We start from the raw sequence: 23,137 nt of genomic DNA on the forward strand, positions 1-23,137 counted from the left end.
TAATAGACAGGGACTGAAGATGAGCTTTTTTTTTTATCTATTATGTGAGGAAATTAAAACACTCATTTCCACAGACTGTATATAAAGGATGTATGTATGCTTGCTGGTCTGAAATTGGTATCTAATGCAAAAGTACCTAAAACCTACATTCTTTTTAATTGCAACTGGGGGGTGACTGCTATGGCGCCATAAAGACTTTGACTGGTTTTTAAAAATGGCTGTTTGGATCCACTGAGCTCAAGCCGGTCGTTAAGTGACGACGTGACGAATCCTACTTCCGGGCCTAAAGTAGTCTGCGTTTAATATGGCTTTTGTGTTGTTAACATGTTTAATGTTTTGTATTTTCTTCTATTTAATCTCAAAAAGCTCCTAAAACAGTCAGTGATCACTGTTGACCTCCCTCGGCTTTTATTACCGCTAATCATTTATTTAAGCTCAGTTTTTAAAACCTTAGGCTGTAACTACAGCCCAGCCCATGCAGCAGTATATGAATGACTAACCTCGTATTGTGGATGGATTATCTCAGTTGTTCTCCTGGCTGAAGTTTGGTCCTTTTACAGCATCCTGCCATGCAATTACATTTGTTCCTGACCACCGAGAACACTCAGTTAACTTTTATCGAGTGGAAAAAAGTTAGCTTGTTTATTTTATGCTAACATAGCTGTGTCGCTAGCGGTCACATAGCACATCATTATATACCAGCTAGCCAAACTTCAGTAACCCTACAAACGTCACTGCTGTTTAGTTTTCTGTCTTCATTTATGTTGGAAGTGATAACAGAGCTGTACGTTTTAATTTGTTTCCAAAACCCCGCAGTCAGGACATGCTATATTGTATTTAGATAGAAGCTAGCGAGCTAACTCCCTGCTAACTTCTAACTCCGTTAAATGTCATAAATTCCGTTTTCATGGATGCCTGGATGTTAAACTCAATTGTTACACCTGGTAGAGCAGAACGCTGATCATTTTATTAAAGATGAAAGACTTTAGACAATTTTTCAACTCTCAGTAATGCCATAGTGATCGTTTGATATATGGACCTGCAGCGGAGTTTAGGCCCAGACACGGCTAGTGACGTCAGACTTAACGACCGGATAGAAACCTTCCCAATGAGTTTGCAACTTCACTCACTTTTTCTAAAATGCTCAGGTCGAAACCTTTGAAAATGGGCAAACAAACCAGTAATATCACAATGGTTAGTCAATCCTTTATATACAGTCGGTGGTCAGTTCAGCTAATATTTACGATTAACATTTAAAATTATGCCAAGAATTATTATATTTGTTTTACATTATTTACAAAACTGTTTTACAAAACTATACAGTTGTTAAATAAAATGAGGACCAAGAATTGAACCCTGTGGAGCGCCGATAGATTTCCCTTCAGTAAAATAATGTAAATCAGTTTAGTATGTGTTCTCGTTACTTTATCAATCCAACTTTATTTTGTGATTTTCTACATGAAATTCAGTACTACTTTATTATCATTGTGCTGATAGAAAACTACTTTTTAAATGTCAAAAATCTTTCTGATAAAAGAAAGAAGTTGGGAGGATGCAGACATCTACTCTGGATCAACACTGAGGCATAATCAAAACAGAAACGCCTGTTTTTCTCCCTTGTAAGGGCAGGGTGTTCTTCTGTCTTTGAGTAAACAGTACAGAAGGGGGTGGTCTGTTGCTCTTTCCACATCACCCTCACTCTTATGGCCACAAGGAGAACGATGGCTGCTCTGTTGGTTTGGCTGTTCAGCGTCGGAGCTTTCTTCTTGTCCTCGAATGCACAGGAACTCCCTGAAACGTATAGGAAAGGAGTAGATCTGGCCTTAGCGAAGCTCCACTCTCTCTCTGGAATCCAAGATCATTATGTCTTCTTAAGAAGTGTCTCAAAGTCGGACTATGAGGTACTAAACAGCAAATCCAGTTTTATTGCTCAGTTTTTATCATTTGTTTCATAAAACCTGGTTATTAGTTAATGGTTTATGGTGTATTTGGATTAAAATCATCAGGAAATGTGCTATAAGCAACAAAGAATATGATGCTTTCATGAACTAAAACTCATCTGGGTTGCTTTGTTTCTTTCTTCTCAGATGGGTTTTGATGTAAGCTTCTTCTATCACCACTTCTACCTTAAACCCACCACTTGTGAAAAAGGGACCACTGACTCCTCAGCGTGTGAGCCTAGAAACGACAGAGTAAGTTTTCGGCAAGTTACTCGGCTCAGGACTGTGGAATGTGAGGATAATGGCCTGCCCTAACTTGTCTATGCTGTTTTGCTCTTGTGCATTCATGCAGCCGCTGATGGACTGTGCAGTCTGCTACAAAATGCACAGAGGAGAAATCGAACCAGAGCCCAAACCGTATATTCACTGCCTCCGTAAACCGGCCATCACACAAGTCAGTATCTCCTGCTTTACCTTTAATACAGTCTCTCCCAAAGTTCTAACTGTGGCCTGTCATAAGTGATGAAACCGCACTGCAGTGATAAACATGTTTATCTTTACTTGGTTATGAATGGCAGGCAATGACAGCAGGCAGACTGGAGCACTGCAATAAACTGGGATACAGCAGCGGGTCAACAGTTCTTCTGGGATCAACAGGCAAAGAGTGAAAGTTTTGTTAGAAAACATGCAGCATTTAGTGTCTTTGCTTCTGAAAATATCTAAAAAACTACAATCAGACAGGTAATTCTGGTCAGTCTGCATTTAACCTTTTTGTAGTTTGGTAGATGTACGTATGATGTTTGCATCTTGTCTTTTGAAATGTTATTAAACTATTATTATATATTTTATTATTCACTCTGAGAGGCATTATCATGTGAAGAACATATTTCATTCAAATGCAACCTTCCTAGCTCCCTTGCTAAGTAAATGTATGCATTCTTTTTATATTCTAATAAACTTTGAATCCAAATCCTTTATCTGCTTTACTTCTATCTAATTATTTTTTAACCCTCTGAAAATGGGGGGACTGTGTATAAAAATGGCTCTAATTCATAAACAGGTAATATAAAACTTTTATTAGAGCCTCTGAATTAAAGCTAGAAGTCTGTTCTTTGATCACGTCTTACTTTTTTTTATTTTTAAAACCCACTGTGGTGGTAACAACAGGCAAAACTATAAATATAAATAAATGCATAAATAAATTATTCTATGTCAGAACATGCGAGTGACGATTATTTCACTTTTTTCCACTCTATTGATCTGATGACATGTATTTAATCTTCTGAACACAACTGTGCAACTAGTCATTATTCTTGATGTTAAAGTTTTGCATTTAAAACAGAGGATATTGGCAAGTTATTAAACCAGTACTTCTCAATCGTTTTAGCCCACGAGCCTTTGAAAGGTCCCTCAGTGGGGCCTCTTGTCACATGGTATCATTTGTGGTCCAGAAAAGTTACTGGATAAAAGCAATCTAATCCCCACAAAATGTTTACAAACATTTGTTACTTCTCTCCTTTACTATATTATTATGAAGCCTCTTTGGGAACTCTGATCTATGAAGTATATAAAACTGGCTCGGCTACAACAGTGTAATACCTGTGCATTTACTTTTTCTTTGATTTAAGTAGAATGAAATGAGTTTTCTTTGCTGTGATAATTTGCTGCAATGTGTGTGACTAACAAATCTTTATGAGTTGTGGTTTCATTGAAATGAAGTTGTTATGTAAGCATCCCCAGGTGTTATGTAACCCCATCCCTGCAGAGAATGTTTCTGCTCCTAGAGCATAAAAGCTGAAGATGGTCGTCTTTAAATGTATCATTAGATTGTCAATGCTAATCCACAGCTTTAATCACACTTTAGGTCTTATTCTGGATAAGTTAGCTATTGTAAGAACAAATTCCTATTATGACATTGAGCATGTTTTCCATCTGAAAGTTTTAGTCTGTGGCCTCCTGGGTATTACAGGAAACTGGGGGATATAAACAGTGAGTGCAGCTGGTCTGTTGTTGATAGGTATGTTTAGTTTCACTTGTGATTCCTAAAGCCATAAAAGGACTTGTTTTGAACGCGGGTCTTTATTCTCCAAGCTGCCCTGCTCTCCTCCCAGACTCAGAGAAACATGGCTGCCGGCTTGCTGTTTTTGGTTTGTGCAGTTGCTGTGCTGTACTCCACCAAAGCTCAGGATTCTTACAATGGTCTGCCTGAAATCTACAAGAAAGGAGTGGATCTGGCAATAAAACAGCTCAGCACCCACGATAAGGTCCAAAACCATTATCGCTTTTTGAGAACTGTGGAGAAGTTAGAACAGGAGGTGAGCATCATTTAGATTTGGCTGTCGACTCTTTTGAAAACTCTTGACCAGAATCAGTGTTATCAGTGTTTTTGCTTAACGTTCTGTAATAGGGTGATTGCACCAACAGTCTTCTAAAGCTCTGCTGAAGAACATAAATGTTTCTAGCTAAAACTTAAAAGACAACATTGAATTATAATGTTAAAAAAGAGAAAAATACTTTAAATTCTGCTTTCAGCCGCAGTTCTCTGTGGCTCTGGAAAATTCAGGTTCAAACTTGTTTTCCTATCTCTACTGGATTATGTGAACTTTGAAACTTAAAACATTCACAAGCATTTTGATTTATGTGCAGAAAAACAAAACAGTTACAGTCTGCTCAAAAGATTAAAGGAACACTTTGAAAATGCAACAAATCTGAATGGGGAAAAAATCATGTTGGATTTTTAGACTGTTATCAGGGGTATGAGTGGTGTACATGTGGCTGCATGTGCAGGGTGCTTTGGGGGCCAAACAGACTAAACAAAGCCAACAAAGATTGTACAGATGTGAGACTGAGAGAGTGAGGCAGATAACTGAACTGCAGCAGATTTTATCTCTGGCTCCCCAGATCTGCTGATGACTTCAGCTGAGTATTGTTGCCAAGAAGACAGTGATGTTTGCTACGTATCTACAGACACTCATAATTACGCAGGGGCTCATACAGTAAACATTTATCTGTTTATCTGTTGATGCACGCCAAGGGGCACAGCTGCAGTGGATTTAGTAAGCCTGAAACATACTAAAGCTAAAGTGTTTCCCATTGGCCTTCTTGCTTGTTTACCACTTTCTCAGACTGTTTTTGCAATTTGTTGCCTTCCTGTACATGACCTCTGCACCACAGTGCTTTGCGTGAGCTGACTACTACAGAAAAATCAGCGATGAAACCTGCTAGGTTTTAGTCCATTTTGCAATTGCACCTCATAAAATTTACCTCTATTTCTTTCAGGATGTATTTCGTGTGAAATACTTGTTCCATCACGTTCACCTGAAACCCACCAAGTGTCCGAAAGGAACAACTGAGACTGACCCTCAGAGATGCCCCTTCAGGAATGATCGAGTGAGCAAATGCTAACATTAAAAAAAAAAGTAGTTTATTGCCTATCAGAACTAAAGCTCTTTATGTTGTCATTGCTCCACAGCCTCTGATGGATTGTGCAATTTGCTTCAAAGCATTTGAAGACCAGATACAAGATGAACCCAATCCATATGTTCACTGTATCCAGAGACCGAGACTCACAGAGGTAATTTTACTCATGTGTTTAAAAAAATTCTTTTTTTTCTTACATTTTATACGTTTTGCTGCATAAACCTTTTTTTTTTTTTTTTTTGCTGTTGATGGCTCAAAAACCTAGATTAGATCTGGATGGTCTGTGGTGTCTGTTTAGTTTTCCGAGTGTGAATAATCACCAGACATCTTTTTGTGTTCTATCTTGATTCAGGAGATGAAGCAAGCCAGGCTGCAGCACTACAGACAGATGATCTACCACACGGGCTCTCCTACACTTTTGTCTCGTACTAGCGGCTAATACGATCCTAATTGCAGCACAAATATATCCACAAAACTATAAAGGCAATCTTTAATTACCTTAGTTAAGAGGTTGCATGTATACTCATCTGTAGTGTCACTTTTTTAGTATTCACTTACTCACTTATGATAAACACGTGAAAGGAGGCTTCTTTCCTTTTAAACTAAATGTATTCCATGTGTTACATGAAATAAAAAGAGTAAAACAGCTGTGTGTGTGCAATAAGTCACCCCTCTGTTGCATTACCCAACAACAATGCATGACTGTGTTGTTTATATTTGTTAGAAATTCAGATTCTTTACAGGCCAAATTTTTATTTTCAAACAAGCAACAAGGAAGATAATTGCAGCAAAAGTAATTGCTGCAAATGTGCTTCAGCAGAATATTAAGCAAAGGCTGAGAGTACATAAGGTACATATTAGTACATACATTTGCAAAAATTTACATGCAAACTTTTTTCACTGTCATTTTTTGTGTGGAATTTTGAAGTGGAAAATGTGTTCAATCCATTTTGGAATAACGCTGTAAAATGTGGAACAAGTGACGCACTGTGAATGTTTTCTGGATGCACTATACATGGATCAACATTTGTTAAGTGTTCATAAGGCCTATGTTTGACTCTGAAATCTTCACGAGTTTTCATTTCATGGAAATAAAATATTTAAATGACCATCCCATTTGCTTTCCTGGCCTAAATACAACTGTTTTTTGGTGTAGGTGACAACAAAGAGCCATCTAATGAAGTCAAAACAAAAAAATTTGCACTAATTACTACTAAACTTTATATTCTGTCCTGGTGCCAAAAGCTTGTCACCACATGTTGGGCTTGTTTCCAGGATCTGGATTAGTGAACCAGGACTTAATTGTAATAATGCATTAGGATGTAGTCTAACTTCTCTTTTGACAACCGTGGTCTTCTGTGATATTCCCCACTGAGTGTGTTTTAATCTCCTATAATAGAACTTGGTTTGCACTTGGTGCTTGGTTTTCCCTGCTCTTCTCACGCATTTGGAGAAATATGGCTGCTGGCTTGCTGTTTTTGGTTTGTGCTGCGGCTGTGCTGTATTCTGCTGAAGCTTGGCGGCCTTACAATGGGCTGCCTGAAATCTACAAAAAAGGAGTCAATCTGGTACGGCAAGAGCTCAACACTCATTCTAAGATCCGACACCGTTATCAGTTTTTGAAAAGTGTGGACAAGTTAGAAACTGAGGTAAGCATCTTTTTGGTTTGGATGTTTGCTCTTTCACCAACTCTTCCCCTTTTTCTTTTATTTTCTAATGAAACCTGTAGCTGCCTCACTGATGGGGTGTGATAACCTTACTGACTGTGTCAACAGTCTCCTAAAGGTCTGCATAAGAACAGAAACAGCTAACATTTAAAAGACAAATGTTAAATCCTAATGTTAAAGAGAGAGAAAAACACTTGAAATGTTGGTTTCAGGTAACACCGATTTGACGCACTTTCCTCTCTCTCTTCCTCTCTCCTTTTTTTGCCAAATAGCAGCTGTACAGAAAACGGTTTGATAAAACTGAAACTGTTGACAGTTTATGTTTAGATAATCAGGTGCAAAGATTGGAGTACTATTTAACAGACTGATGTTTCCACACAGCTGTTCATTAGAATCAAAACTGATGCGTATTTGGTGAAAACTTGCAGGATTTCACATTTCTTCCTGCATAATTAGACATTAAAGTTAAGAATAGCCAAAGGTGGCAAAAGTAGAAATATTCTTTACTCAAGTAAAAATACAGAAAAAATACTCCAGTAAAAGATTAAATACTGAATCAACTTCTTTACTAAAGTAAAAGTCAAAAGGTCCAGGCTCCAAAATGCACTCAAAGTAAGAAAGTAAATATCTATTTTGTGTTGCCTACATTGTAGAGGGTGAATTTGACTCTACATCTAAACAGGAAAATGAGTACAATAAGGGGTTAAAGTGGGATTCAGCAAGTGGGGGAAACCTAAAACTGGCTGTAGGGGCTCAGTGTGAGGAAAACCATCACAACTCACAATAATTTTTTAGTGTACAGACTGTGATCAGCTGACCTGCTGCTCTTTGTGGATTTACACAGCTGAGTTCAACAAGATATAAGCTTCATGAGCTATCTTGGCTGACTGCCATTTCCTACTTTAATACTGTTACTGTAGTATACTGTATATTGTCTTTATACTATAGACAGTATTCAGTTGTTATTAAGGTGGAATTAAATGAATTAGTCTCTGAATCATTTGATGTAGCCGGACACTGACCATGAGCATCACAGCCTCTGTGCACCGGTCAAAATCACTGTTCTCTATTTTTAGTTCACCACAGTGATATATTTTGGAATTTCGCCCTTGACTGTTTGTCTTCCTCTGCGTGATCTCTTCACATGAAGATTCATTTGGACTTTTATTCTGCCTCCTGGCATCCTGCACTTGGGTCCTCTTTCCAGAAACGGTCTCATATTTTAGGAGGTGGAGCCATATGGAGGCCACAGCCCCTGCAGATTAAAGTGTGACCACCACAAACAACCAAAGAAAAGCCCTGTAGCCTGTTAGTGGGCTGTGAGCATAGACCTGGAGTTACGTTGAGTAACAATTTTTTTCTGGCAGATTTCTTTGTGGAACTTTTTCTCTGTGGTTGCATGAATTTGAATCAGTTTACCTTATAAAAACATTTCATTAATTTAAGCATTAATGTAAGCATGCATCCATTCTCTGGGTTGGACTCCTTTTTGCCTTCAGATGTGCTTTAAAACTTCATGGCATAGATTCAACAAGTTGCTTGAAACATTCCTCAGAGATTGTGGTCCGTATTGCAGTGGTGCGTCGACCACAAAATCCCAGTACACGAGTAGTTTCTTAAATAGTCAGACCAGCCTGTCTGGCACCAACAATCATGCCATGTTCAGTGTCGCTTAATTCCCCTGTCTTCTTTCTGATGCTCAATTTGAACTTTAGCAGGTTTGCTTGACCATGTCTACCTGCCCAAATCCATTGACTTGCTGCTTTTCTTTCAGAGTGGATTTGACGGGAAATACATCTACCACCACTTTCTCCTGAAACCCACCATTGCTCCACAGCTTCTGATGGATTGTGTCATTTGCTACAAAGCAATAGCAAACCAGATAAAAGGCAAACCTGAGCCATACGTTCATTGCATCCAGAGACAGAGACTCACAGAGGTATTATCACTCAAATGTAAATGTTTAAAAAGTGTCTTACATTTTATGTTCTTCTCCTACATTAATTTCCTAGATATTTGACCTGTTATCAAACAAATGTTGCAATAAGTCAATCTTTTTGTCTCAAACTGCTCTTCTGATGGCCCCCAAACCATTGAGCCTGGTGAAATGGCTTCATCGATGAAATGGTTAGATTGGGACAGTTTGGAATAAAGTTGGATCTCTTTGTTTAGTTTCCTTTGTGTGAATAACCAAATGTGTTTATGTGTTCTTTCTTGATTCAGGAGATGAAGAAAACCAGGTTGGGTCACTACAGAAACATGATCTACCACAGTGGCGCTCCTACACTTTTGGCTTTGACTGCCAACTAAAAATAAATTCCTCATCGCAACACAAATATGTTTTTTTTAGCTGTAAGAAAATACTTTAGTTACTAAGTTACCTTAGTTAAGTGGTTGCTTGCATACTCAACTGTAGTGTCACTTTGATTGCTACTATTTACTTACTAATGATAAATGTGTTGAAGATAATAATAATTGTATGCTTTCTCTACTACACAATGAAAAGAAAATCAGATGTGTGTGTTATTTACGAGACAGGGGAAGCTAATCTGAACATGAACGAGTGACTATCTAAATAAAACAGGACATAAGACACAGACTGAGACCTAGAGCAAGATGTGAAAATGTGATACAGGGAACAGACATGGAGACATGACTGACACAAAAGAATGAAACACAGAGAGATGATCAAGGGAACAGGAAGTGATAAACACAGGGACCAGGACTTGAGAGGGAAACAAGAAAACAAAAGACACAGGGCACGGAAAGACCAAACAGACAGAGAAGAGACAAACTGGGCCCAAAGAGGTGACTAACATAATCAAACAGGAACCAACAGCTAGATATAGAAATAACAAAACTCAGAGGTATTAGGAAATACTAAACTCAAGACGAATTCATAACTAGAACATGAAAATCTCTTGATTCCAAAGAGATGAATAATAAGTCCAGAGCAAACTCAAAACATTAGGTCAGCGACCAACAATGCATTAGTGTCTGCCAGATTTCCACGATGAGACCAGAATCCTTGTCATGGATAGCTGCCCTGGTTTGCACTGGTTTGGTGTTTAACTAATTAAGACTGCAGATACTGTAATAACAATAAATCCCAGTAAATCAGATTCCATAATAACTCAAATACTAACCCAGGTCAAGGTCAGGCTACCATTTCACTTACCTAAGCTGATCTGGCTCATGGCTGAATCCTGAATGTTTTAAAAACTTTGAGATTTTTATTATTTTCACTTTTTAACATCCTGCCATTATTTCAGCAATTAGGTAGAACAGAACAGTAAAATATATTTTGAAAAAAGGTAAAAAACTGTCATGGTCCTGAGTCTGTGGACTCAGTGGTTTTGGTTTTAATTATTATTATCTTATGTTTCGGGTTAATTCTTAAGATTTTCTTGTTCTTAGGGTTTGGCTTCTGTTTTGAGCTCCTTCTGTTCTGTGTCTCTGTGCCTGTCCTGGTCCCACGTCTCGGTGTTCGATCCCTGTTCCCATGTCTGATGTCTTAGTGTTAAGCTCTTGTCTGGGTGTACCTGTTATATTTCCTGTTTTACTTTGACAGTCCCTTTCCTGTGTGTAGCTGTGTCTGGTTTTCCTTGCCCTTGTCTCTTCAGCTCTGATTCCCCCCGTCTCCCATTCCCTGATTGCTCCCGTGTGTATTTAAGCCCTGTGTTTTCCTCTGCTTGTGACTGGTCCATCTGTGTTACCTCTGCGTGTTATCCTGTTTTTCACCCTGTGCTTCACCCTGCATGTTATCCTGCATATCTTTCTGAATTTTCTTCTGCGATTCATGGTTTCAGGTTTGTTTCTTTAGTTTTTGCCAGTTTAGGTTTATATTAGTTTCTGTTCTTCCCATCTTCGCTCAGTCTGTATTCTCACCACTTTGAAAATAAAGCTTACTCACATCAAAGCTAGTGCCTGCATTTGAGCCCTTCGTTCACCACTCTGCCACCACAGCTGTGACAAAAACTGAAAAACAAAACAAAACAATTCTTTTACTTTAATTGCAAATACTAAGTGCTACTTGAATGAGGTTTAGCAGCAAAAACTTGAAGTAATCATCTTTGGTTTGACTTTATCAGCCTCTGACATCATTGTGGAGGAATTTTGGCCCTGTCTTCTTTACAGTGTTGCTTTGGGTCATTGAGGTTTGGACGGCTGGACAGGCGCTCCAGAACCCCTAGCTGATGTGGCATGAGGCTGGGCAGGCTCCTCGGGCCCTCCAGCTGACGTGGCACTGGTCTGGAGCGGTTCTCCTGAACCCCCAGCGAATGAGAAAGATTGCTGGAGGGGCTCTTCTGGGCCTCCAGCAGGAACAGGCGGCGGCGTGGGAGCCGCAGAGTGCTGAGCAGGTGACTGAGCAGCAATGTTCCCTCTAATCTTTCATGTGTCTGAGCGAACACACAAACTCCCTGAGCGGTCTCTTGGACCACTGTGAGCAACAGTAGACGTGTGCACTGTGGTCACGCCAGCATCACATCCATCCAAGTTACATGGTTTATTAATATAACCAAATTACAGCATTTATATTTATGTTAGACTTTTAATTAAGTGCTTTAGCCCACTTACAATGAAAATGTAAAAAAATCTTGTTCATGACCTGTGTAGTATGTTAACACCATTAGAAGTAAAAACAACTTGAACTCCAATTTTGAAAACACAACTTTCTTTTTTTAAATAAAGCTCTGACTTGTATTATGAGTATGAGTCTGTGGTCTGGGAGAGAGTCCTATAACTCTCTGTCTGCAGAATACAGTAAATAATGACCAATGTTGGGCAATTAATTATATAGTTACTTCTTAAAAAAAGTAACTGAGTTATGCAAACAACAAAGTTTTTTGCAGCTGTTTATCTAAAAATGCAGCCAATGCGTTTTTTTAAATAAACATTTCAAACTATTTACAGAACAATCAGCTGTTCTGCATCAAATCTGATGCCACACAAATTATTTGTGCCACTCCAAAAATTAATTTCTGTCCACTATGAGATAAAGGAGAACATCAGCCTGATACCTGCAGGCCTGACAACAGGAGATGTATCACTGCTGTAACACCTGTAACATTCAGCAGTCACCTCATTGCTCTGACACACACAACAAAACTATTGACTACACTACACACTAACTACACAAGATTTGCGCTAAACGTCTCAAATCTCTCACATCTCAAAACACCACCGTCACTCCTAAAACTTCCCCCTTCCTAAACAACTAAATGCCATGTTGCCGCATCATTTTTATGATTGGTCGACATGGTACATTTTTCGACATTTTTCGTGGGGGGTTTTTTGGTTTTGTTTTTGCTCACAGGTGGAGAGTGCTTTCGAGCGTTTTCCTTATAAAACGCAGTTTTTACCGTTTCTTGCAGCAGTAAATATAAACAACAATAGTATTCAGGAAAAAACAAACAAAGATTGCAGATATTTTTATCATAACTCTGGTTTTACGTGGCCTATCAACACAATTTAAAAACTGGTATAAAGTCCACACTTTTTCCGTTAATTGTTCCGTTTGTCCTGCTCACATCTCCAATGGTTATACACCTTGTCATTAACGTGGCTTCACTCCACATCAGCCGCTTTGCTCGCTAAAACACCGGTGTTAGCATGTAAGGACGCTGTCATAGCCTGTCAACGACGTTGATTAGCTGCGTATATACGAATGTGAATCGCATTACTGGCTGGACTATGGGATAAAGTGCCATCGTTCTAATCCCATACGGGAGCAGCCGGTCACTTACATTTTCATGTTCTAGTTATGAACACTGCAAAACAGAATTGTTAAAGTTTTAATTTCAATTCAGGTTAGATTTTTTTTGTATGCAATGCAGATTTTCTGTGCGCAGAGACTGTGCCAGCAGTATGAGGTGCGCAATTGCGCACGTGCGCAGCTTAGAGGGAACATTACTGAGCAGATAGCTGAACTGGTAACTGAAATGAAGACTGAGCTAATGACAAAACAGACGGCTGAGGAGGTAACAGAGCAGTTAACAAAGCAAGAGACTGAGCTAAAGACTGAAGTAAAGGTTGTAGTGGTGGATGTTGTTCACCTGAGCCTCATTAATATGGGAAAAACTGCTGGACCTCAGCCTCCTTCACTCGAGGAACTGGTACAGGTGCAAAGGAAGGCCGAGCCCTAGCTGCCCTGGGCGCAGCAACAGGAGGCAGACATGCAGGCTCAGATAAAAGAGTCTTTTGAGGTGTCACATGAACAGTTTCCGTGGATACTGACAAGAAATCATGGTGAGCTGATTCAAACACGCATGGCTGTGGAACACAAAACTTAACTTGCTCCATCGGCTCTGAGGCACTGAGTCCAAGTCTTTTAGCCAGTTTAACGATGACAGGTGGCGTTCTGTTGTCATTAGCATTTACTAACTGAATGGTGTGGCCGCCGCTGCTGCCTTCCACACAGCTGGCTTTTGGATTGGTTCTGCCCACGTCGTCGCCGTCTTCCATGCAGCCGGCCTCCAAGAGGGCTTTATGACAAACTAGTGAACTGGCGACCTCCTGGTTGCCCTCCAAAACTGTTTCCACGCCGCCACTGCCTTCTGCGTGGCTGACTTCCTGTCTAATTAGGTTCAGCTGTGTTCCCCTCTGGTGTGTCATTCCCACATTACCTTGAGTGTATTTATAGTGTGTGCCTGCCTGTGTTGGTTCGTCTGTGTTATTCAGTGTTTCTCCGCGTCTCTCTGCCCTGCTTTCTCCGTGTCATCTCTGTGTATCATCCTATGTCCTTATGTTTTCAGGTTTGTTTATTAGTTTTTCCCAGTCTAGGCTTTAGTAGCTCCCTGTTTCTTATTTCCGGTTATTTGTACTTAGCCGTCACTGTAAATAAACACTTCTACCCCAGCCAGTTCCTGAATGATTGAATTCACAGTGGTTCTTCCAACATTTGGTTGCACCAGCCTCATCCATTGTAAGGCCATGATTGACAACATGGTCAACAAGTGTTGCCCTAATTTCATTAGGAATCGGCCTATGTATTTGGCGTCTTCTCCCTCTTCCCCTGTTTTGTCCCCACCGCATCCTCACCCCTCTTCCACGATGCTGACCTTCCATTTCTGTGTCACAGAATCGTAGAAATGGTACACACTATGTCCTGCTCGGTTCATATATGCTTGCCAATTGAGGGTTCATGGGATTGATTGATGAGTGACTGTGAACAAGTGGCTTATCATTGGTTACAACTGATACTTCACACACCTCCTCGTCAGTGAAAGCTGAAGTTCACCTGAGAGAAATTGTTCAATTTCGGGGACATTTCCAGGAAAAAATAATAAAAAAAAGGTATAACATTTGCTTGACATCTAATTCACCAATTTTGTATGCAATGACTCAAGCAATGAAATGAAGACTATTAGTTTTATTGGGAACGACTATTCAGCATCTAAAAGTATAGTTCATTTTGACTAACATGACATAAGCAAATGATAATGTTGTCGACGGCAGAGAATTGTATGAAAGCAACTGATACATGTCCATAAGCATTTACAATTTGTTCAGAGGAAGGAGAAATTGCTACTATGATGTGCACAAATGACTAAATGTTGTGGAGGTTGCACTAATGGCTTTGAGAATTTTCATTCTGATCTGAGAAAAGCACCAAAGCGACTGAGAAAAACTTTAAAAACACAGAGAATATTTAATCCGTGAACTTGTTAAACCAGTGTTTCCCAACCTTTTTGGTCCATCAACCCTTGAAAGGTCTCTCAGTTGGACTTCTTGTCACATGATTTCCACTGTGGCCCAAAGAGGTTACTGGAGAAAAATAATGTATATAATAATAATGTTTTCTGTAATACCTGTGCATTCACTTTTTTTTTTTTTTTTTTTGATTTAAGCAGAATTTTAAGTACTTTTCCTTGGAGTACTGAGCCTTTGATTTCTTTTGCCACAAATGTCCAACAAGGATCATCATGTTTTGAAGCCACCACAAGGCCTGTTTTGTGTTCTGCTGGCAGAAATAAATGTTTTATTTTTTTGTTGGTAAAAACAAAGAGCCATCTAATGAAATGAAAATAAAACTTTTCATCTAATCACTGCTAACCTTTAGATTTGTCCTGGTGCCAAAAGCTTGGCACCACATGCTTAGCTTGTTTCCAGGATCTGAATCAGTGAACCATGGCTTAATTGTAATAATCTAAGTCCTCTTTTGGCACTGAGCATGTTTTCTGTTGGAAAGTTTTAAGCTATGACCTCCTGAGTGTTACAGGAAAGCGGGTGGGATATTAAGTAAACAGTGAGTACGGCTGCTGGTCTGTCGATGATCAATGTTTTTAGTTTCACTTGTGATTCCCAGAGCCATAATAGGACTTGTTTTGAACTCGGGTCTTTATTCTCAAAGCTGCTCTCCTCCCAGACTCAGAGAAAAATGGCTGCTGGCTTGCTGTTTTTGGTTTGTGCAGTTGCTGTGCTGTACTCTGCTGAAGCTCAGGATTCTTACAATGGTCTGCCTGAAATCTACAAGAAAGGAGTGGATCTGGCAATGCAACAGCTCAGCACCCACGCTAGGGTCCAACACCATTATCGCTTTTTAAAAACTGTGGGGAAGTTAGAAACTGAGGTAAGCATCTTTTAGCTTTAGCTGTTTTACAAGCTCTTCGGATTTTTTTGTTTCATAATGACACCCACTTTGAAAACATGTAGCGTCACTGATGGGGTGAGATAAAGACAACACTCTCCTAAATGTGTGCAGGATATTTTCAGCTTAAATTTAAAAGACAAACATTGAATTGCAATCTTAAAAAGAGAAAAAAAACCAAAAGTCTGCTTTCAGTTAACACTGACTTGGCACACTTTTCCTCTCTCTTGCTCCGGGGAATTCTGGCTCATACTTGTTTTCCTATCTGTACGCAAGATGTTAAATGTCAGGGAGGAAAATGTATTCAGCAGAGAAAAAAACAGGATGAGGTGTGTCTCTGTGAGAATGTGCACATTAAAGACTCCTTTCACTCCTTTCTTTTTCAAATATAAGGCCTTACAGAGGAGGTTTAGCTAAAACTGAAAGTGTTGAATGTGAAACTTTCAAACACTGGAGCCTTTCACAGTCTGCATACCAAAGTGTCCTTGTGCAAGATACAGAAACCCAGAGTTGCCCTATAAAGGATTCATTGTGGTGTGAATGTATATCAATGTTAGAAAGAGGCATAGAAAAAAACATGCTTTTTTGAATAGGTATTGTTGTATAGAGTGCTCTGAGTGCTCAAATAGAGTAAAAAAGCACAATATAAGAAACAGCCCATTTACTATTTTCAATCAAAAAAGATGTATATCTGGTAAAAAGTTGTAGGATTTCACATCAGGATGTACATGTGGGGACGTGTGAATGGTGAAATGCAGGGTGCTGTGGGGAGAGAGAGCGAGGCAGATAACTGAACTGCAGCTGGTTTTATCTCAGATCTGCTGATTACTTCAGCTGAGTACTGTACCTGCACGTATACTGAAGAACAGAGAGAGATTTGATGGATATCTCCACACACTCATAATAAAGCTCTGGCTGTCACCAGCGTAAGTGCAATTTATCTGGTGATGTACTTTCAAGCCAAGAGGCTCAGCTGCAGTGGATTATCTGCTATTTCAGGCAAATATGTTCTTTATTCTCCAAACTTTGATGAAAATGAGCTTGTGCATAATAACCTGCAATAAACAGAAAATAAAATCGGTAGTTAGGTGTTGTTAGTTGCTTTAAATTACCCATATGCTACTATTTAGTATGCCAGTTTTCCATTTCACTTGTGTTAATAACACTCATCACGTCTTCCTCGTAGTCCTTGGTTCCCTTATGTTCCCTTTGGCCTGCTTACTTGTTTATCAGTTTGCTGTTTTTGGAATTTAGTCCTTGATTGTTTGCCTTGTTCTGCATGACCTCTGCGCATGAAGATTTATTTGGACTTTTATTCTGCCTCCTGGCATCCTGACATGTGTCCTCTTTCCAGAAACTGTCTCATAGTTTAGGAGGTGGAGCGAAGTGGAGGCTACAGCCCCTGCAGATTAAAGTCTGACCATCACAAACAACCAAAGAAAAGCCTGTTAGTGGGCTGTGCACACTGAACTGGAATTACATCAAGAAACTACATTTCTAACAGATTTCTCTGTGGAACATTTTCTCTGTGGCTGCTGTTCCCACACTAACACATTAAAGATTCAGTTTATTGCATTTATTTTATGGGCTTTAGCAGCCATTAGGGATGAGAAAGATGATAAGGATTTTGTTATCGAATCAATAATTTTGTTAGAATTATTGTTACCACTTATTGATTCTCAATGGGATGGCTCTATTTTGAGAGTCACCATAATTACTAGGCAGTATATCAAAGACATTACATTTGTGCAAATTAATTGCCTGCTGTGTAGTCGAACACAAAGCTGAAAACACAAAGCAAAAATGAAAAACAGCACACAGAGACTTTAAAACGATCAACTTTAGAAACATGAGCAGGTAGAAAAAGAGGCAGCTGACTGCTCATTGGTTTGTTTATTGTTGAAGTTCAGGGTCTGGCTGCTGGGCTGGGGTCGGCATTCAGTCAGCTTTAAAATCACTCTGGGTTTTTGGCTAGCTTAACGTTAGCATCCTGTCTGGCTAGCTCAATGTTAGCATGCTGTGTGCGGATACTTGGAAAGAGCTGAAGTTGTCCTAGCAGCATAATGCAGCTGTTTCTGTCCAAGATGCAGTTTCCACTTAACCATCGTGCTTTCGACCTTTCCAATCCATCAATTCTCTTCCATTTATCCTTATCAGGGTTGCGGGGTTTCCGAGCTAGCATAGGGCAAGAGGAAGGTCGCCAGCCTGATGTAGGGCTAACAATGAAAGACAAACCCCCCCCAAAAACAACCCAACAACATTCACTTGGGTAATTTAGAGTCACCCAAACCCACTAACTGCATGTCTTTAAACAGTGGGAGAAAGCAAGAGTACCCAGAGAGAACCCACGCAGACATGGGGAGAATATGCAAAGTCCACACAGTGCGTTGTCCTTTTGATACAAGACAGGATGGATCCATGCTCTCATCTAAATGTTGAGGTTGCAGGATAGTTTCAAAGTATCAAACAACGTGTTTGTAGCTCCCCATAAAATTATCCTATGTTCTCTTTCAGGGTGGATTTGATATGAGATACTTCTACCACCACTTCCACCTGAAACCCACCAGGTGTCCGAAAGGAACAACTGAGACTGACCCTCAGAGATGCCCCTACAGGAATGATCGAGTGAGCAAATATGTTTTTAAAAAAGGAGTGTTAACTTTACCGTCTATCAAAGCATCAGCACCACTGTTATGCTCTTCATGTTGTCATTGCTCCACAGCCTCTGATGGATTGTGCAGTTTGCTACAAAACATCAGGAGAACAGATAGAAGCCCAACCCAACCCATACGTTCACTGTATCCAGAAACCGAGATTCACAGAGGTAATATTACTCATGTCCCGAAGCACATTTTGGGTTGTAAAAAAACATTGTTGTCCTTTTCTATGTTTTTGCTTTTGATGTTCTTCTGCTCTCTATTTTACTTTTAAAACTCTAGACATTTTTTAGCTTTCTGTGTAGTTTTCTACGTGTGAATAATATTCACACATTCATCTTTTTGTGTTCTTTCTTGATTCAGGAGATGAAGAAAGCCAGGTTGGATCACTACAAAAAAATGGTCTACCACAGTGGCGCTCCTACACTTTTGGCTGTGAAAACATAGATTTCCCATTGCAGCTCAAATATATCCAGAAAGCTATATGGAAAGAAATCTGTAGTAACCATTAGTTAACTGGTTGCATGCATACTCCACTTTGATTATTATCATTCACTCACTCATTTGTGATAAACGTGTGAAAGAAGTGCTTTTTTCTTTTTGAACTCATTGCATTCCATGTGTGACATATAATAAAAAGAGGACAAACAGCTGTGTGTGTAATAAATTACCCAACCGTTGCATTACCCAGGAAATGTAACAATGCATTACTGTGTTGTTTAAACTTGTTAGAAATCCAGATTCTTTACAGGCCAAATTCCTCATCATAGAAACATGCCCACCCACAAAAAGACTGTCTCATCTAATAACCACTTTTCTGCAGGGCTTCTAAGGAACACAGCAACGTTAAGCTGGTTTCAGACTGCAGATGTCACTGTAATAATACGTACAAGTAAATTTAATTCTACAATAACCTAAATACTATTTCATTTAATTAACATGATTTTTACATTTGGCTCAAAGTTGAATCCTAAAAGCTTTAAAAGTTGTTTGAAAACCTTGAAGATTGTTTTTTTTTTTCTTCACCTTTTAATATCCTGGTATTACTTGAACAACTGAGCAGAACAGAACCGGAAAATAAAAATGTAAAAAGGTGAGAATGACAGCCAGGTTTTTTCCGTTAAACTGCACAGATTACATATATTTTTTAATGTTATAGTCTTAAGAGAAAAGAGTGAGAAGACAGAAATGGAAATTGTTAACGTAGCTAACTCAAAGTACTACTTAAAATTACTCAAAGCACAGGGCTGCCTAGAAAAGGATTTGCCCTTACAGGAGAAAATTTGTTGAAGAGGTACTTAGTAAAGTCCCTGAAGGCATGACCTTGAATGCTGCATGCTGTATAATCACACTTTTCTATACAAAGATGTTGACTGATTTGCCAAGATGGAAAGGTCAGAACAATTAAAGTATAGTCTGTCAAATTTTAAATGTCAGACGAACAAAAGCGTAAAAAGGAGGGCTTAATGCCCCTTTCTCAGCCACCTTTTCACTTTTTGTCACCGCCCTCATCTGTGGTGTATAAAAATGTAAATTTTACCTCTCACACATCACCTCTCTGAATTTGCTGAACTCTCACTGGTCAAAGACATTCAAGCCTGTAAGTATACTTTAAAATAAATGCATTCTGTTAAATATCTGCAAATGAACAGAAGTTTGCAATTGTTATCAAGTTTTTTGGATAAAAACTAATGTAAGAAGAACAGGTTTCATTGATGTGCACAAATAAAATTCTGACTTTGTTGTGTGTTGCAGGATCATGAGCAGGAACTTCTTGTCCAAAAATGATGAGCTCCGGAGGGGAGACTACCTGGTGTCCAACAACAAGCAGTACAAAGCTATATTTCAGGTGACTACTTCAAATTTTCTCAGTTCAGAATCTCATAAAAGCCTTGTTTTCCAGTCATGCGTGCTGACAGTTATCTAATGTGTGATTTCTTTGTGGTTGCAGGGTGATGGCAATTTTGTCATCTATGGCTGGAAGCCTTTGTGGACTTCAGACACTGAAGGATCAGACGCCGTCCGTGGGTCACCACACCTGAATCAAATGATTAGTTCATTACCAGGCTTCTGAAGAACTTCAAGACATGTTGAGGAGGTCATTCAACCATTTAAATGAGCTGTGTTGGATTAGGGACACATCTAAAACCTGCAGGACACCGACCCTCGGGGCCTGGAGTTTGACACCTGTGTCACAGAATGAGATTCAAAACACCTACATCTAAATGTATGACAATGTGAAAACTAGAATTTTCACCATTACACACCAAACCATCAGCAAACTTCATTTTGCATTTTTTTGTTAGATTATTTTAAATTAACCACTCATGCTTTCACATCCATTTTTTCTGAACTTTCTACACCCAAAAAGTTGCTCAACTAAATTTCTGTTTCCGATTAGTGGTGGCTAGTTTGCTTCCATGAACTGACTTACAGAAAGTGTTTCTGGGTCATGATGGGATAACAGGGTTAGAATTAGACAGGGCTGCATATGAGAACATTATGAGAAAAATTTGACAAATACTCAGGACCTGCCATGTACTGTGTGAGGCAGGCAGGATTAAGGATCCAAAATGCAGACTCTCAGGTAAAGCTAAACTCAGTCCTCAGCTTTAATACTGGATACCAAGTATTAAAGCTGGTATCCAGGCAGGCAGAACGCACAGGCAGGCAGGCCTGTGCGTTCTGCCTGCAAATACGTGCTGTAAAAGAATATTCTCCTCTTTCTTCAATTATTTTGTATTTTTATGCAGGTTTGTCACACTTACATATTATAAATCACCAAATACATTTTAATATTAGACAAAGGTCCAGAAGATCTGGGCCATCCGCAGCCCCCAAGAGGCCACACGTCTCGGCAAAATTTGTACATCCATCCCATCAGGAAGAGGAGGGAGGCCCCAGATGGGGTGCCCTTGGCCAAAGGGTAAGAGTCCCATAACAGGATCCTGTTCTCAGCTCAAGAGCCACCCACACAGTCCAAGCTGCCTCAGACCACCAAGGACCAAGGGAGCAGGCCGTGTCAGAAAGTCCAGCCACGCACCTCAGGGAACCCCTCCCTCCATGACTATGTCCCAAAGGGATCAAGGCTCAGTAAACCCCAGATCTAGGACACACACAGACACACAAGCCACTCATTCATACCCACCCACTAATGACACACAAAGAGACACAAAGACACACATGCACACACAATCGCCCAACTGCTGAACAGTAGTACTCATCCACCCGCAGCACCACTTTAAAATGACAAGATTAATTAACTGTAGTCATATTTGTGCAACAAAAATCTGCAAGTGTTAAAACTGTAATTTATTACTGATAATCCAAGATGGTATGTGTGTGATAATTCGTCCCTGTCACTGAATTTTAACGAGAAAAAAGCCTGACCTTATAAACACATCTGAGGGACACGGTCACCGCTCTCCACTGGGCACTTCTGCCCCTCCCTGGGATGGTGGTGTTATCAGAGGTGTACTGCCAGGTGACATTGCCTCTGCTCCTGGGAAAGTGAAAGTATTCTGATTCTGATTCTGTTTTTGAAAAACAAAATGTGTTTGGCACCACAGCGCATTCAGATCACAATTCTGTTAGGAAAAAATGCCAGATACGATCAGATATTTAAAAAATAAACAAAACCAAAAAGCACTTCTCAGGAAATGCAATCCCTTTACTGTAAAGGTCAGTGACTGTCGCTCCACCCCCGGTCAAAATGATATAAAGATGGAGTGATGTGCTTTCAATTTTAACACTTCCCTTCTCTTCTGCTTGTAGACTGGCTGGTGTGAAATATTAAAAACTGTAAGTATTCTACGCATCTCTACTGACTGATGGATTCACACATTACTGGTGCTTTTAAATGCATATTGTGGATACAAGCTCATCTATATTCTCTCCTTTTAGGATCATGAGCAGAAACTTCTTGTCCAAAAATGATGAGCTCCGCAGGGGAGACTACCTGGTGTCCAACAACAAGCAGTACAAAGCTATATTTCAGGTGACTAATTTAAATGTTCTCAGTTCAGAAGCTCATAAAAGCCTTGTTTCCCAGTCATGCGTGTTGACAGTTATCTAATGTGTGATTTATGGCTGCAGGATGATGGTAACTTTGTCATCTATGGCTGGAAGCCTTTGTGGGCTTCGGACACCTATGGATCAGATGCTGTCCGTCTGTGCATGCAGGCTGACTGCAACCTGGTCATATACAGCAAGTGTGACACGCCTAAGTGGCACACAAACTCTTCCAGACCTGACTGCAACATGTGCCGTCTTCAACTGACTGATGACGGCAAACTGGTGGTGAACAGAGAGTGCAAAGAAATATGGTGCTCTGAAAAGTCCAAAGGCATGAAGTGATGCTTGTGCGTGATCATCCTTTGGCATAAACCTTCAGCGATGCTATTAAAGCAACATATACCAGCGCATAAACAAGCTTTTCATTTTTCTTTCTGGCTAGCTTTGATCAGACTCTGAATTTCAACCTGAATTGTAAACAAATGGCAAAAAATAAATAAAATGACAGGTATTTGACCAACCTCTTGTTCTGCGTTTTTATATTTTGGCCATTAAACAGATTTTTTTAAGAATTAATTTTGTTGCAAAAGTGTAGGAAGTGTTGCTGATATCAGAACTAACCCAGATTTTGTAGATTCCTCCATTGACCATTACACACGATTTCATTTTTATTTCTTCTTCCCTGAAAGTATCTTCATGTGGTCTAGCCCTGATAGCAACGGATATTTTTCCTTGAGCCAGTTCGTTTTTCTTCAGTTTATGTTCTCTTTTGGCTCAGTTTTTAATAAAAGAACATCTCAATTCATTATTGTGTAAATGACAATTATCTGCCCTGTTTTTACTCAGGTT

General features: G+C 39.6%; 5 protein-coding genes across 5 annotated transcripts; all 5 read left to right on the forward strand.

Moving 5' to 3' along the window:
- The first annotated feature begins 1,654 nt into the window (after nt 1-1,654).
- On the forward strand, nt 1,655-2,915 carry LOC146380485 (uncharacterized). Its single transcript, XM_084939596.1, has 4 exons — nt 1,655-1,901; nt 2,088-2,192; nt 2,293-2,394; nt 2,519-2,915. The coding sequence occupies exons 1-4, from the start codon at nt 1,704-1,706 to the stop codon at nt 2,606-2,608; spliced, it is 495 nt and encodes a 164-aa protein (XP_084795722.1). The 5' UTR covers nt 1,655-1,703; the 3' UTR covers nt 2,609-2,915.
- A 1,033-nt stretch (nt 2,916-3,948) lies between these two features.
- Nucleotides 3,949-6,008, forward strand: LOC146380486 (uncharacterized). Its single transcript, XM_084939597.1, has 4 exons — nt 3,949-4,255; nt 5,220-5,330; nt 5,413-5,514; nt 5,713-6,008. Exons 1-4 carry the CDS (start codon nt 4,064-4,066, stop codon nt 5,797-5,799), a joined length of 492 nt encoding a protein of 163 aa, XP_084795723.1. The 5' UTR covers nt 3,949-4,063; the 3' UTR covers nt 5,800-6,008.
- Nucleotides 6,009-6,553: 545 nt separating this feature from the next.
- On the forward strand, nt 6,554-11,480 carry LOC146380487 (uncharacterized). Its single transcript, XM_084939598.1, has 3 exons — nt 6,554-7,009; nt 8,802-8,966; nt 9,251-11,480. The coding sequence occupies exons 1-3, from the start codon at nt 6,818-6,820 to the stop codon at nt 9,335-9,337; spliced, it is 444 nt and encodes a 147-aa protein (XP_084795724.1). The 5' UTR covers nt 6,554-6,817; the 3' UTR covers nt 9,338-11,480.
- Nucleotides 11,481-15,281: 3,801 nt separating this feature from the next.
- LOC146380488 (uncharacterized) lies at nt 15,282-18,924 on the forward strand. The gene is made up of 4 exons (XM_084939599.1): nt 15,282-15,599; nt 18,132-18,242; nt 18,340-18,441; nt 18,638-18,924. The coding sequence occupies exons 1-4, from the start codon at nt 15,300-15,302 to the stop codon at nt 18,719-18,721; spliced, it is 597 nt and encodes a 198-aa protein (XP_084795725.1). The 5' UTR covers nt 15,282-15,299; the 3' UTR covers nt 18,722-18,924.
- A 1,821-nt stretch (nt 18,925-20,745) lies between these two features.
- On the forward strand, nt 20,746-22,808 carry LOC146380489 (B-type lectin plumieribetin-like). The gene is made up of 3 exons (XM_084939600.1): nt 20,746-22,075; nt 22,178-22,271; nt 22,370-22,808. Exons 2-3 carry the CDS (start codon nt 22,182-22,184, stop codon nt 22,628-22,630), a joined length of 351 nt encoding a protein of 116 aa, XP_084795726.1. The 5' UTR covers nt 20,746-22,075; nt 22,178-22,181; the 3' UTR covers nt 22,631-22,808.
- Nucleotides 22,809-23,137: the final 329 nt, after the last annotated feature.

Source organism: Perissodus microlepis, chromosome 9 (genome assembly GCF_051167445.1).
Source record: "Perissodus microlepis isolate ML-2025 ecotype Zambia chromosome 9, ASM5116744v1, whole genome shotgun sequence".
Classification (NCBI taxonomy): domain Eukaryota; kingdom Metazoa; phylum Chordata; class Actinopteri; order Cichliformes; family Cichlidae; genus Perissodus; species Perissodus microlepis.

Bases quoted from the DNA above. Each gene is read 5' to 3' on its own strand.
- LOC146380485 (XM_084939596.1), top strand. From the start codon at position 1,704: ATGGCCACAAGGAGAACGATGGCTGCTCTGTTGGTTTGGCTGTTCAGC. The intron at 2,193-2,292 runs GTAAGTTTTCGG...GCATTCATGCAG, and splicing joins GTGAGCCTAGAAACGACAGA to CCGCTGATGGACTGTGCAGT. The intron at 2,395-2,518 runs GTCAGTATCTCC...TATGAATGGCAG, and splicing joins GTAAACCGGCCATCACACAA to GCAATGACAGCAGGCAGACT.
- LOC146380486 (XM_084939597.1), top strand. From the start codon at position 4,064: ATGGCTGCCGGCTTGCTGTTTTTGGTTTGTGCAGTTGCTGTGCTGTAC. The intron at 4,256-5,219 runs GTGAGCATCATT...TATTTCTTTCAG, and splicing joins TGGAGAAGTTAGAACAGGAG to GATGTATTTCGTGTGAAATA. The intron at 5,515-5,712 runs GTAATTTTACTC...ATCTTGATTCAG, and splicing joins AGAGACCGAGACTCACAGAG to GAGATGAAGCAAGCCAGGCT.
- LOC146380487 (XM_084939598.1), top strand. From the start codon at position 6,818: ATGGCTGCTGGCTTGCTGTTTTTGGTTTGTGCTGCGGCTGTGCTGTAT. The intron at 7,010-8,801 runs GTAAGCATCTTT...CTTTTCTTTCAG, and splicing joins TGGACAAGTTAGAAACTGAG to AGTGGATTTGACGGGAAATA. The intron at 8,967-9,250 runs GTATTATCACTC...TTCTTGATTCAG, and splicing joins AGAGACAGAGACTCACAGAG to GAGATGAAGAAAACCAGGTT.
- LOC146380488 (XM_084939599.1), top strand. From the start codon at position 15,300: ATGATCAATGTTTTTAGTTTCACTTGTGATTCCCAGAGCCATAATAGG. The intron at 18,243-18,339 runs GTGAGCAAATAT...ATTGCTCCACAG, and splicing joins GCCCCTACAGGAATGATCGA to CCTCTGATGGATTGTGCAGT. The intron at 18,442-18,637 runs GTAATATTACTC...TTCTTGATTCAG, and splicing joins AGAAACCGAGATTCACAGAG to GAGATGAAGAAAGCCAGGTT.
- LOC146380489 (XM_084939600.1), top strand. From the start codon at position 22,182: ATGAGCAGAAACTTCTTGTCCAAAAATGATGAGCTCCGCAGGGGAGAC. The intron at 22,272-22,369 runs GTGACTAATTTA...TTATGGCTGCAG, and splicing joins AGTACAAAGCTATATTTCAG to GATGATGGTAACTTTGTCAT.